This window comes from Stigmatopora argus, chromosome 1 (assembly GCF_051989625.1).
Source record: "Stigmatopora argus isolate UIUO_Sarg chromosome 1, RoL_Sarg_1.0, whole genome shotgun sequence".
Taxonomy (NCBI): domain Eukaryota; kingdom Metazoa; phylum Chordata; class Actinopteri; order Syngnathiformes; family Syngnathidae; genus Stigmatopora; species Stigmatopora argus.
The window spans coordinates 21,749,114-21,762,213 of record NC_135387.1 but is presented as its reverse complement, the minus strand read 5'-3'; the positions used below and the strand labels follow the sequence as shown (position 1 = coordinate 21,762,213).

General features: G+C 40.6%; 1 protein-coding gene across 4 annotated transcripts in view; it reads right to left on the bottom strand.

Moving 5' to 3' along the window:
• Positions 1-13,100, bottom strand: part of nav1a (neuron navigator 1a) — a 54,826-nt gene that overhangs the window by 31,403 nt on the left and 10,323 nt on the right. For all 4 annotated transcript variants that reach the window (XM_077608422.1, XM_077608423.1, XM_077608424.1 and 1 more), the window contains exons 5-6: positions 5,332-5,434; positions 4,253-4,579 (exon numbers count right to left, since the gene is read on the bottom strand). In XM_077608422.1, coding sequence (XP_077464548.1) covers positions 4,253-4,579; positions 5,332-5,434 — 430 coding nt within the window. The remainder of the gene's footprint in view (positions 1-4,252; positions 4,580-5,331; positions 5,435-13,100) is intronic.

Sequence of the window (13,100 nt, the reverse complement as noted above, 5' to 3'; positions counted from 1 at the left end):
CACACAGGAAGGTCAGAACTCACTGTGATTGAACCCCTTGATCTCAAAACTGTGAGGCGGATGTACTAACCACTCACCCACACATCATGCCCCATTGAGATTACAAGATGACTACAATTAGGTTTAAATACGTACGTGTCCATCATTAAAATGTATTACATTGTGTCAGTTGCCATCTGAATCAAAAGGGGCAAAAGTTCACCCAATGCAGTGCAATGTACTGCTACGTAACAATTAGTAGTTATACATTAACGATAATGCTATTACGCTTCAGCACACCTGCCAGTTGGTGAGGAAAATCATTTTTAGAAAAAAAAGAAGATAAAGACATTAAAATGTGTTACCACTGGGAGGTGCAGGGTAAATCTAGCCACAGTCATCCATACGATAAAAAAAGAACATGTGCTTTCTGTCCATGACAGAATATTTTACAAGACTATATAGCCTTTTTTTTCCCAAATTAAACAAATCAGCCAGAAGGCGTGTTATCCAAGCATTCCTACAGCAACTGACTGCAGTCAACTTGACCGCCAATGTCAAGTGTGCAAACATGAATTCATGCATGCTTGCCCATGTTGACACAGACAAGAAAGAGATAAAGAATACAGATATACGCTTTATTTAGCAGCGTAAGCAGTCTTAGGGCTGTTTGTCTTGAAGTCGTGGCGTGTCCTAAAAAGAGCCATAAATTGTTCTTGCAACAGTGTGTGAAAAAAAGAGGGTCCAAAAGGGAGATGTCAGGAAAGGGATGGGGGTGGATATAGGGCTGCAAATCCCCCCCGCAACCCCATATGTTACTCTCTGTTGAATCTGTTCACGTATTTCTGTGCATGTTCGTGTGAGGGCACCTCCTTTGTGCCACTTAAGCGGACATACAGATTAATGTCATTATTGTTTGCCAGCAGCACCCCACTGCTACAGATGGTGCCAGTTACATCATCAATGAGCACAGACAAAACGCTGATGAACATTTTCTTATTATTGAAAGTGGCACTCGTGTTATTTTTTCTACGTTTTTGTTTTAGATTACATTTTACCTGGTTCGTACAACATTTTCCGTGCTCCGCTCTCCCGCAGAAAGACATATTTCAGCAAGTTGGTAAGTTTTCATAAGGACTTCCTTCTTGCAAAATGCTGAGCTACATAATCCCTTATTTCTACTTAAAACATTTGCTATCAAAACACTCAGGATGCGTCAAGTCCCCAGGTTAGAGGTGACACATAGGAGATATAAAAAATAAATTAAAAAAAGAAGAAAGTTTATCGAGCATGTTAGGGGCAATAAAGCTAGTCAGCTATATTACAATTACAGAGGGAGTTTTTAGGATTGAATCATTTATTGTTCCCACACATATGCCACTATAACAATAGAAAGACAGTGATGGGAAGGGGTGTTGCTTATATATTGACGGTGCAAATCATCGATTACATGCTCCACTGAGCAGAAAGACTGCAAGGAGAATTGCATGAAGTCATCAAGGCCTGCAGGGGCCAAGCAAGGTTGGAACTGACAAGCGCACCGCATGTACTTTCAACATTAGGAAATGCCACAAACAATAACATACCTCCTGACAGCCTTCCTAGGCAATAGTATTTCTAATTCCTGCAGGCATAATGGTTGTATACCAAATTAGGTTGTAGTAAGTATTTGTTCATCCCTATACACACTATTGATGACTTTGTCAATGTTGACTCCCTTTTGCTTGGAGTGTCTCATTGAGATATGATCATCGCTCACCCTGTGTGAGCAGGGTGGGGCAGAGTGCTGTGTTGCCGTTTGGGAGAAGGGCAAAGTCAGTGGATTCCAGCCTGAATCATAGCATAATAGATCTATCTCTCAACAGTGGGAATCCCTTGGTGTGTGTCTGGGTACAGAAAGCCTACGCAATAATTAGATTACAACTCAGATCCCAATAGTAATGCGTGTGTGCTTGCGTGCCTAGGTTTCAATTCGTAGTTGGCCAGCAGATGGGGTCAGAGTACATTTTTTTGCGCATTTTGTCAAGCAGAAAGGGAAGCAGAAGAGGTCACTTCTACTTTTGAACAGAACAATAAGAATAAAAACAATATACTTTAACCATGGCACATCTAGTTCCAACACATTATCGGTAGCATCACTAACATTTGTGCGTATATACGCCTGTCCCGCACCACATGAGTGCATTCATAATTCACAAGTCTGATGGAGCAAAGGAGCTTGTTTCACAGGGTAACCATGGAAACAATGAGTTTACTAATGGGAGGGTGAAAAGTCAACCAACCTGAAACCAAATCGTCTCCATCCAGCAGTGCAGAAAATAAGTGCCACGCTATTGCAGTTGTGGACAGATGGATGTGTGAATGCGTGCAGAATTCTTATACTGTCTGTTCACATTTATTGAACACAGGAGTTAAAAGAGTAAATAATCTGTGATGAACTCCTTATGCTAACCTTGGATTTGAGCGGCCTCCAAGGTAGCAGACATGACCAATAATGTTTCCGCAAAGACCAGGAACTACTTTGGCAATCAATGATTTATGACGCATTTGCACATGTCACAATTTCTCAGCTGTGAACAGATTTTGAGACCAGAACTGACAATTTGACAATGAACCACACCTCCTTTTTGTTGTATATTAACTCAACACACACACACGCATACACAGCAATGACCTCCGTGTGATCCCTCATCCTGCGTGTGAGAATGATGTGGGTGTGTGTCAGTGAGCACATTTGTCGAGGGGGGCATAAGGGATCGTTCTAGTTCCAGATGTGCGGAACTCAGCAGACAGGCAGAGGCCCCGCACAGGAAATGGATAAGCGACTTGAGGGGTGCCTGACTAAGAGAGTACAGACAGTTCGTGGTACAGTCACCATAAACAAACCAAGTGTACTGGGTGATACACTATAAATCAAATTAGTCACTGAAACACACACCATCTAAGATATTAAAACAAGATTTTAATTTTAAAAAAAGGCCAAAATGATAGCCTTGTTTTCATTTCAATGTTAGAACAAAGAAATGACAGCAAAAAAAGTATTATGTATCATTGTAATGCTTAATACTGTATTTGCGGGAAATTTTAATGGTTTGTGCCCTCTGAGTGACTGGGGAAGGCCTTTATATATAAAGGATGAGTATGTTCTATCAAATATAAAATAAAGGCAAATAATCCAGGATGAAGCTGTTCCTGACAACAGATTGGCTAGACTCGAGAGAGAGCACGAATAGAACGATAGCACTGCCCTCTAGTGGCAATGACAGTACTGAACGTTTGCTGATAAAAGACTTTACTGGATGTTTTTCCAATTTTTTTTATTTAGAAAATAGAAATATTTCCCGGATTAGTTACAGCTATGGTTTTTGGGTGTGCGGCTTGCTCATGCTCAGTCTATAATCGAATGAATAAAGTCACACAACAGGGACCAGGATTGTGTTGCAACAGAGTGACTAAGCAATGCATTTTTCCGGTTGCCATGGAAATGTTAGTACATGGCCAGCTGTAGGATTTTAGTTGCAGGGAGTCACAACCAATGTTCCCTCTAATTTTTTTGTTTGTCTGGGCAGAAAGACAACCTCCCTGAGCACACTGAGTACCAGTGTGAGCAACATCATCATTGCTCGCTATGGGCACACACACCGGTATCACACCTGCCATAAGCAGGTGCATGTCTACTACACATAAATGATTTAGTAATAATAAAATGTAATGATTAATATCTATGAATGGGCGGCCTGGCGGATGAGTGGTTCGCGCGTCGGCCTCACAGCTCTGGGTCCTGGGTTCAAATCCAGGTCGGTCCACCTGTGTTGAATTTGCATATTCTCCCTGGGCTTGCATGGGTTTTCTCTGAGTACTCCGTTTTCCTCTCACATCCCAAAAAGATGCATTGTAGGCTGATTGGACACTCTAAAATTGCCCCTAGGTATGGGTCTGAGTGTGCATGGCTGTCCGTCTCCTTGAGCCCTGCGATTGGCTGGCCACCAAAAAATATATATATATTTTGTGCGCTTCATATGATTTGCTGTGCGCGGACAAGACGAGAGTAGTGCGCAATTCCGCACGCACGCAGCTTAGAGGGAACATTGGTCACAACTCTTCACAAATACACACAGCTACAATTAGTTGACAGTGAGCATTTTTTTTCTTTGCAGTTGGGCAATTCCAACATTTTGCAATGAAGAGTTGGAAAATTACACCAAAAAGACAACACACCAAAGACCGATATGAGCAAATATTGTAAGTTGCAATAAGAGCAAATGCAACTTACCCATTCTCCAGATCATCAATGTCCACATCATCTTCATCGTCCTCATTGGTGCTTTTCCCACCGAGGTCATTGTCGCTCAAGTAATCTCCTTTCAGCAGGGATGGATCAGTGTCATCCAGATCTTCTATGAGATGGATGCGAGAGGTATGGCTGATCCGGAGGGCGAGGTCCGATTGAGTGCCGACCATAGATGGGGCGTCGCCAGCCTGGAGACGTGGGCTTGCTTGACCGTGGCGCCACGACAATGGAGAGGAGCGATTGGATAGACTGGAAATGGAAAACGCAGTAGCTTCATCACTGTCGTAGCACACGTTCCCCGGCAAACAGCTATAGAATGAGAAAGATGGTGTTTGAACTACTTCAGAGCATCAAATGATGTTGACGATGAATGAAGAAGATAGTCATATTGATGTTTGACTAAACACTATATGAAGTAGTTTCAGAAAAAAAACCCTTTCTGACGAATAAGGTAAAAATAGTAGTAGTATTGATTTAACGTAGACTGTGGCAATGGAGGCTTCTCATGCTTTGTGTTATCTATCGTCAGTTAGCATGGCACATGGATTGTATAAAAACACAATGTTTTTTCCAACAGAAGAAATTTCAAAGGTTGTAGAATGTCATTAGTGAGTTAAAAAAATACAATGTAATGTATAATAGAAGGCCCAGGTAAGAAAATATATTGCGGGAGGGACGCAGCTGTTGATTTGCGCCCCCACTGACAGGGGGTAAGAGGACTAATGACTGGGTAAGCACACACAAAAGGATTTAATGTACACATCTGCTGACTCTTAACGTGAAGCAGTCATTGAGAAAAAAGCAGAAAAGGTAGAAATAAACGTGCATAATCCAAGGATTAAGCACGTCTTTGTGAGTCATGAGCGTGCAGTTCGAGTGGACTTTGAAGGCAGCATGAAGATAATCTCACTTTTGTATAAATTGATAGGTGAGCGCGCACGCAGATTAAGTGAGGAATGACAAGTTTTTTTTTAAATATATGACTATTTGCATAATTTCTGCTTGTTCTGAAGCGTGTTGTTTAGATTTAAGAATAAACTTTTTTTGTGTGTGTGCCTGACCTCTGGTTCAGCTGTACCCCTCTCAGGCTGGTCATGGTTTCCTCCAGGTTTTGCCGTAAGTCCAAAACATTTTGCACTGTCTTCTTCCTCTGGGACTCGGAGTCTGCACGCGAACAAACACAAAGGGATATTTTTAGACATGAAGGCCACACTGCAGCATTTCAACACAGACAACATCCACCTAAACATTTACTATATCAATTGTCATTGGTGTGCCCAGGAGAAAAGGTTACACCGTGCCAGTCATCTGGCACGTACAGAATAACTCATTCACAATTAAGCTAAATGTTTGGATGTTTGTGTGAGAAAACAAGCCACTCATCTGCTGTGCTTGTCACCGACAGCATTTTTAATTTTAGGCGAACATATACTGAAATCATGCACCAAAATAAAGGTTAAGTTTAGTTTTTCCAAATCATGAACCGAAAAAATTACATACAAATATAAAAGAAGGAAAGACTAAAAACTGGAGAGGTGTCCTCTCATTGCACTATGACTCTTTGCCCATCAGAGAATAAAGCAAAAGCGTTTCACTTGGGTTCATGATGGCACTCGCCTCACTCCCAATTATGTTGTAATCTGCTTGGGCAGCAAAGACTCATGCAAAGCAGCAGTTTTCCAAGTGTGTGTGTGTGTGTGACAAGGGTGTGTGTGTGTGTGTGTGTGTGTATGTGTGTCTACGAGTGGGTATTAGTCTCTTGAGAACCTCCCATGAGGCTTTCCAGTAGAAAATGCAGTGAGGGACAATACAATTTTAAATCGGATTTAAACAACCTTGGAAAAATTTCAGGGCGCCAAGATATCGACACCATGCCTTGATGCTTATGAAAGCTCGCTTTCATATTTGAACCTCGAAAATGGGATGGCGGAAAAAAAATGCTGTCTTTTTAAGAGTAATTATTCAGGAAATATATACTGTGTGAGTGAGCACTTTTACTATAAACCAGTGTTAATATGCTCAAAATAAAATCACATCCCAAATCCAGCCAGAACACAGAAAAGACATCAATTTTCCATCATGTGTAAGTTGTGATTTACCATACACAACTAAGCTAAACAAACCACTGTGATTTCTGTCCTCTATCTTTCTAATGTGTAAAACACATTTTGATTTAATACTGCAACACATGAACTACAGAGCACCCCATTCCACACACTAGTGCGTCCAGTTAGTCTTTGAGGAGATGAAGCGGGTGACCACCCCTCCTGAATGCAAACTGTGTGTCAATCACAACAGCTGCTGACGTAACACTGCAAATATCCATGTGTGTTGTGTTACTCACATGGACTGAAGCACGTGCACACACGCACACACACGAGCATCAGCTCACAGAGGACCACTCCGGATCATGTATTGATTCCCCCCAAAGGCCAATGGTCGCAGTGATTGAGTTGGAAGCTCCAGAGGATGGACAACTCATTGAGCTAATCACGTGCTCCAAATGTTGGCGAATCACTCCACACTACATGTTCCATATAACTTTTACAGTACTGTAGAGCGGCTCTGTATACACTAAAAACAAATGAACTATGACTTGGTACCCCCCCAAAAATGTGATACTGCCACCGTTTGAACAACATATCAGCCCTAAGAAGAAAAAAATGTTCTCCAAAGGATTTACACAATATATACCTAAGAAATCTCATTTTGATCCTTTCAGGAATAATGGAGAAGTAGCGGTTTTAGTCACTGCCCTGACCAGGGAGAAGAACTAAGTGAGTAACCTTTTGAGCCCTCCCCCAGACTGTCTAATATTAAAATATGGAAATTTAACTCATCAGTAAACTTCTCTCTAAAAACACATACAGTAAGCCCTCGAATAGCGCGGTTAATGTAGACCAGACATAGCCGCAATAATCGAAAATCGCGATGTAGGATCACCCCAATTGTAACTACTTTTTTTCCCAGTGGTGAGTCCTGGTAGCAAGCGGAAGACAGGGGAGTGGCTTCCGCTTACGAGTTTTGACGTGGATTTTCACATTTTTATGAACTTGAATTTTTTTCAAATAACTAATAGCAGAAAAAAATCACCAAGAAGTGAATTCGCAATAAACAAGGGAAGACTACACCTAAAAAATACTTTCAATCACACCCCAAAACTTGTACAAACATAAAACCCCCTCACACTTACCCAAAAAAATCCTATCCTCTCAAAACCTATTTCACACCAAAAACTATGACACATCTAACTCAGGAAAAACATCAGACACACACACACACACACACAGGCACACGCACAAAAGAAAATCCTCACTCTTGCCAAAAAATCGTACAGTCATCATACAAGTCTCACAGTTCAGACACCCCCAAAACATCCCACACACAGTGCAAAACTGCCTCAATAAGAAAGACTTTCATTTACACAAAAAACTCACTCTCACCATAAACCTCTCACACACAGAAAAACACATCTCCATAACTCAGACTCAAAAATCTCTTCACACAGCAAAAACACATCTCATGCACACCCAAGAAACTCATACAAACACTTAAGATCTGTGACCATCCAAAAACTCAAACAATGTCTGTCGTACATCAAAAGTTTCTTTCACACACCTACAAAAGTAACTTACAATACAGTTCCTCCCACAAAAATCCCCTCATACACCAAAATGTGATGCCCCCCACGCACACTAACACATACACATACACAACCAACCTTTAATCTGACACTTTTAATGGCTCTGAATGAGTAGCTTTGCTTAACAAGGACATCAAATTGATTGGATACGGTCTGAATAAGTGTGCGTGTGTCTGCGTGAAGGCACACATTCGCAAAAGGCTGCCTGCCCAGCATCTGCTCTTTCCCTGGTGGTCTCAGCTGGGACATTTGGGATGGTGATGCAGAGGGGATTAGAAATGCAAATATCCTTGTTAGAGCCAGCAGCTCCCCAGGGGTACGCATGAATCACATGGATCTTGTTTAAGCACATGTCTATGAGTTGGGGGAGGAGGGGGCCACAGTCCTAATTTTAAATGATACACTTGGATGTTTACTTATCCATTTTAATTGGTTAAATTAGCGAATTAAATAGTTTGCAAAGAGCTAATTGTGTTTACCATGGTAGTATGGTACATTTGACGTTCATATGAAGAATCTAAATCGTTTTGAGTAACATTCACTTTGTAGAAAGTTTTTACCTTAATCTTCAAAAGTGCATGGCATGGCATAGGGGAATAGCTAAGAAGCTGTTCTGCACTCATTTTCCTCCCCTGGGTCACTTGTCTCTTCTCTCCATTAGTAAGATAGAAAGATCCCAAAGGTAGACTAATGGTTATGGCCTTGCGGATGTTTTAGTGCAGTCATGCTGCATCCTTTCATTTCTTGACTCTGTTGAGCCAGTCACCAGTGAAGGCACCTGTTTTGCAGAATATGAATGATGATTTGAGCATTGGTGCCAGGTTCTTTCCTTTCCTTTCCTTCCTTTCCTTTGTGGCAAGTAAAATTATGTAGATTAGTATGGTTGATTTTGGCTGCTCCAGAAAAAGAATGTACTCATCCATCTTTATAAAGTAGCTTTAAACTCCTCAATGACAATTCAGAGGGAGTTACATTACAGTGCTCTTGGCGAATGACCTGTAGGAATCAGACAACCAAGGAAGTGTCTAAAAGGTTTGTGAGAAATTGTTAATGTTCATCTTAAATACAGATTTTAAATGTAGCTTTTTAGTACCCCCTTTGCAATGAAGAGCTAATAAATAGTTTCACTGGGATAGCGCCAGATGTCCAAAAGTTAGGAGATCTCATATATATCATTGAGAACGCAACAATAATGCCTCTTTGTGTTCAGTCTGAACAGCTACAGTACTTCCCCATGGCAAAACGATTAGTCTTGTCCATTTGTAGGAAAATGTGATACTAAAAAGCACACAAAAAAGAAGTCAGGTGACACTCGGGCCCCAAAAGTGGGAAAATCCTAAAGTAATACTGTATTATATGAGGAAAAAAAAGGAGACCATGAGCACCATTTTTTTATAGCACGAGCAAAAGGCTAACACAATCATACTTAAATATTGCACCGATGATGCTGACATCCTGCTGCCTCAAAGATATGCAGTATATTATATCAATGTTGCAAAAGTATATAGAGGACATTAATTTGACTCTCAAAATTGGGTTAGGTAAAGCCACTGACAAAACTAACTAAAGTAATCAAGTAATTTTAAGGTGAGTTAGAAATTGGCATTTGGACTCATCAATAAGAATAGATTTTTCTGATCAAATAAACAATGCAAGCCAACTCACCGGGGGATTGTGTACTGTTATTCCTGAAAATGCTCTGAGGATAACAACACAACATGCCTAAAACATCCTCTGGCAATAACCCTTACTGACAGATTAAAAACACCGAAAGCTTGATGAGTTTAGCACAGAGATAAGAGCTTCATTCATCATCTAAGCCCAGACCTGGCACTGAAAGCTGGACCAAAGGCAAACAGGCAAGTGAATATGAAAATGCCGCATCTCCTTTAATTCCCACTTTATATACAGTAAGACGACAACTCTAATGAGAAAGCTTTAAGTCACTTTTCAAGTGTCTGCCTAAAAAAAGGAATCCCTTTCAACTTGAAATAAAGGTCAATACGAGTGTTTAAAGTTTGTGTCAACCAGCAATGATGGACAACTGCCAAGAAATACTGCATTTCTGTACTGATGGTACAACATCAGCTCCAACGTAGGATTGAGTTTCTTGCCTAAGTCACTTCTCCATGGTCACCAGCGCATAGGAAAACAACTCACAAGCTCTGGGTTGAGAACAACTACTCTACCACTGAGCCATGCCTCAGTAGTATAGTATGTGTTGGCCTAATACAACTGAATACAATACTGGCACATCAAACATTGTTGATACTGTCACAACATTGCAAGTTATTGCAGATCAAAGATCCACTTAAAATGACAATGTTTGAGCCATCACAAGGGGAATACACAAATAGAACAGAAAGAGAAGACTAATACTAAGCATTCATGACAAGGTGGCCTACATAACACTATATTCTCTTCTTTAATCACTCTCACAATCTACATCATATGACTGATATTAGTATCCTTCTAAACTGCCCAGTAACAATATTTTCGAGACAAGAATACATCGGAGGGGGTCATCTGTTATGTTTGTAATGATATTCCACTAACAATACGCCCTTTGTTTTCAAACTGATTTCCAACATTCATTATGTAAGGAAACAAAAACAGTCCTACCGAAACTGGCTGCGAGTCTACCGTCAGTATTTATACATAATGTATATAAAGTAAATGTACCTATGCATATATGTGTTATGTAAGAGCTGATAGGACAAAAACAATAAGTGCTCTAATATAATTTGGGTGGAGGATGGCAGGAAGCAGACTGCACTAATGCAATGGCTCCAACATTAAGTCTTAAGAGAATCACCACAATGCAATGCAAAATGCACACAAACACACCCATATATAACCACTGTGAGAAATTCTATCAGGAGGCGTGTATCCATAATCATTGTGGTGACTGTTTGGATCCACGAGCAAACAAGGTGAAAACAAGGTCTGTCATGTCGTGCAAAATATCTGTTATGCTAACTGAGTGGTGACAGATCTTTCCATCCAATCAACTGTCATCATAATTGAGTGAGTGGAAGAGAAGGAGGGAGGGCAATAACGATATTTCACGTTACAAGCGTGTCTATTTGTCATGTCGCTAGCTTCTTAATGAAGGCGACGACTGTCTTCAATGTTGCGGGTGGAAAAAAGAGATTCAGCAATACAAGCGCAATAAGCAGAGGCACGCTGAAATATTTCTTCTGTCCCCCCCTCACCCCCAAAAATTCTTCTGAGGCATTTATTGTTCTCCAGGCATCTGCCAAGGATGCCAGGGAAAGCTTTGCGTGCACAATTGTTCCGGCGTACACACACTGTCACATTGTGAAATAACAAACACATTGTTAGTCAAGGCGACCTTTAACGACGTGTGTGTCAGTTCATTGTCTTTTAATGTCTTCGGTGGTCGGCACGAATGCCATGGGCTCAGACAACAGTGAAATTACAAATGTAAAAATGACACTTCTGATCTTTCACCAAAATCCATGCAATCTGCTATATCTGATCCTCTGTGAAATAAAACTCCCCACAAATCCCAATCCAAACAGATGTCCTTTAGGCATTAAATCTGTAATGCACTTTAAAGTTGACCGCCCTTTTCAGGATCATTGATCTGTGATTAGTGCAATGGAGGCTGAATCTTTTCATTATCTTGATGCAAAGACTAATCCTAGAGCTTGCTAGAATTTTAAAAGAGATCTTCTCATGCTGAGAAAGGGCAATGCTTTAGGGATTGCTCTTTAACACACACTTACCTCATTACGGGTGCTGGATGGGACTCCAAGGTGTTATTAAAAGAAGAGACCTGATGTTCAAATGCTTTTGAACCTGTGCAACTATCCGACATTCCAAACAAGGAGTGGGCATTTTATTTGTGATGCTATAAGACCCAACAGGGAAACCAATTAGTGAGCCTTTACTTTGTGTATAGTATTCAATATTTTGAATTGAATTCTTTTACAGCGGATGAGAGACCAAAGCTGCAGCTCATGAAGCACAAATTCAGTAATTCTCTATATCCAATTACCAATAATCTTTTAATCACTCATTGCTTCTTATTAGGCAGAAACTGAGTTATATTGCATCTCCTCATAATGAAGCCAGCCTTAACAGGACACTCCAATCATTTTATGTTTATCATCTGAATGGAAGCTGTTTTTATGATTTGCTGTTAACTTAACACAACTCAACTGGATCTTATTGTTTGTCTCACATTCTCGCTGCCCACTGCTAACATCCCTCTGGCAAAGCGGATTGTCACATTGCATTCTACAAGATGTCACCAAAGAAGATGGAAACTATTTCAGTGGCAGGAGGAAACAAGAATGTTAAATTTAAGATTCATCCCGATATAATAAAAAACAAGAACTAACAATTTGACCACGAACAAATGAGCAAGTAGGATGAAGAGAGTGTATAAACTGCATATGATGCATCTTCCAATTGGACATTGCGCGCAGAGCTGAAACCAATTAGTAGCTACACATCCCTATGGAAATGAGGATCTGAGAAATGATGAGTCCACTCTGGAACAACTTCAGGGCAAGTTACAATTAGCCTTTTCCTGAAAGAAGGTGAAGAAACTCGTGAGCATCTTCACACATTTCACCCACACACCTGCTGTGTTTCCTGTGAAAGAATACACAGCAAACTAAAATGCCTCACTCTTCCTCTGGACAGAATTGAATCTGTGCCATTTACGTACGATAAATTTAGTGAGTTTTGACGCGTTACTTTAAACGGAGTTCCTCCTTTTTACAGGCTCCCTCATTTCCTCTCTACCTGGCCCTTGGGCGCATAGGTGTGGCCAATGACATCAAAACAAGGATTGTAGTACCCACAATCCATATTTTACATGTGACTCAAGCACAGATACCCACAGACTAAGGGATTAAGATGACACAAAATGGGGATTTGGGCTGTGAAGCAAGAGCATAAAATTATATCAAAAAGAAAAGGAGTCCTTGAATGAAATGATCTGTTTTCAATATCATTTTGTTCACTCTTGGCAAATTAAGTGTGCATTTCCCATATCTACCTTTGATCATTGCTCTTGGCAACTAAGGGAGAGGTGAATAAAGAAGGTAAATGTTGACCATCTGCCTGTAGCCTAAAGATCAATCGACATTAAGGAGAGGTTGGAGGTACGACATGAGGAAAAGGGGACATATACTAGGTTGAATTGTGCAT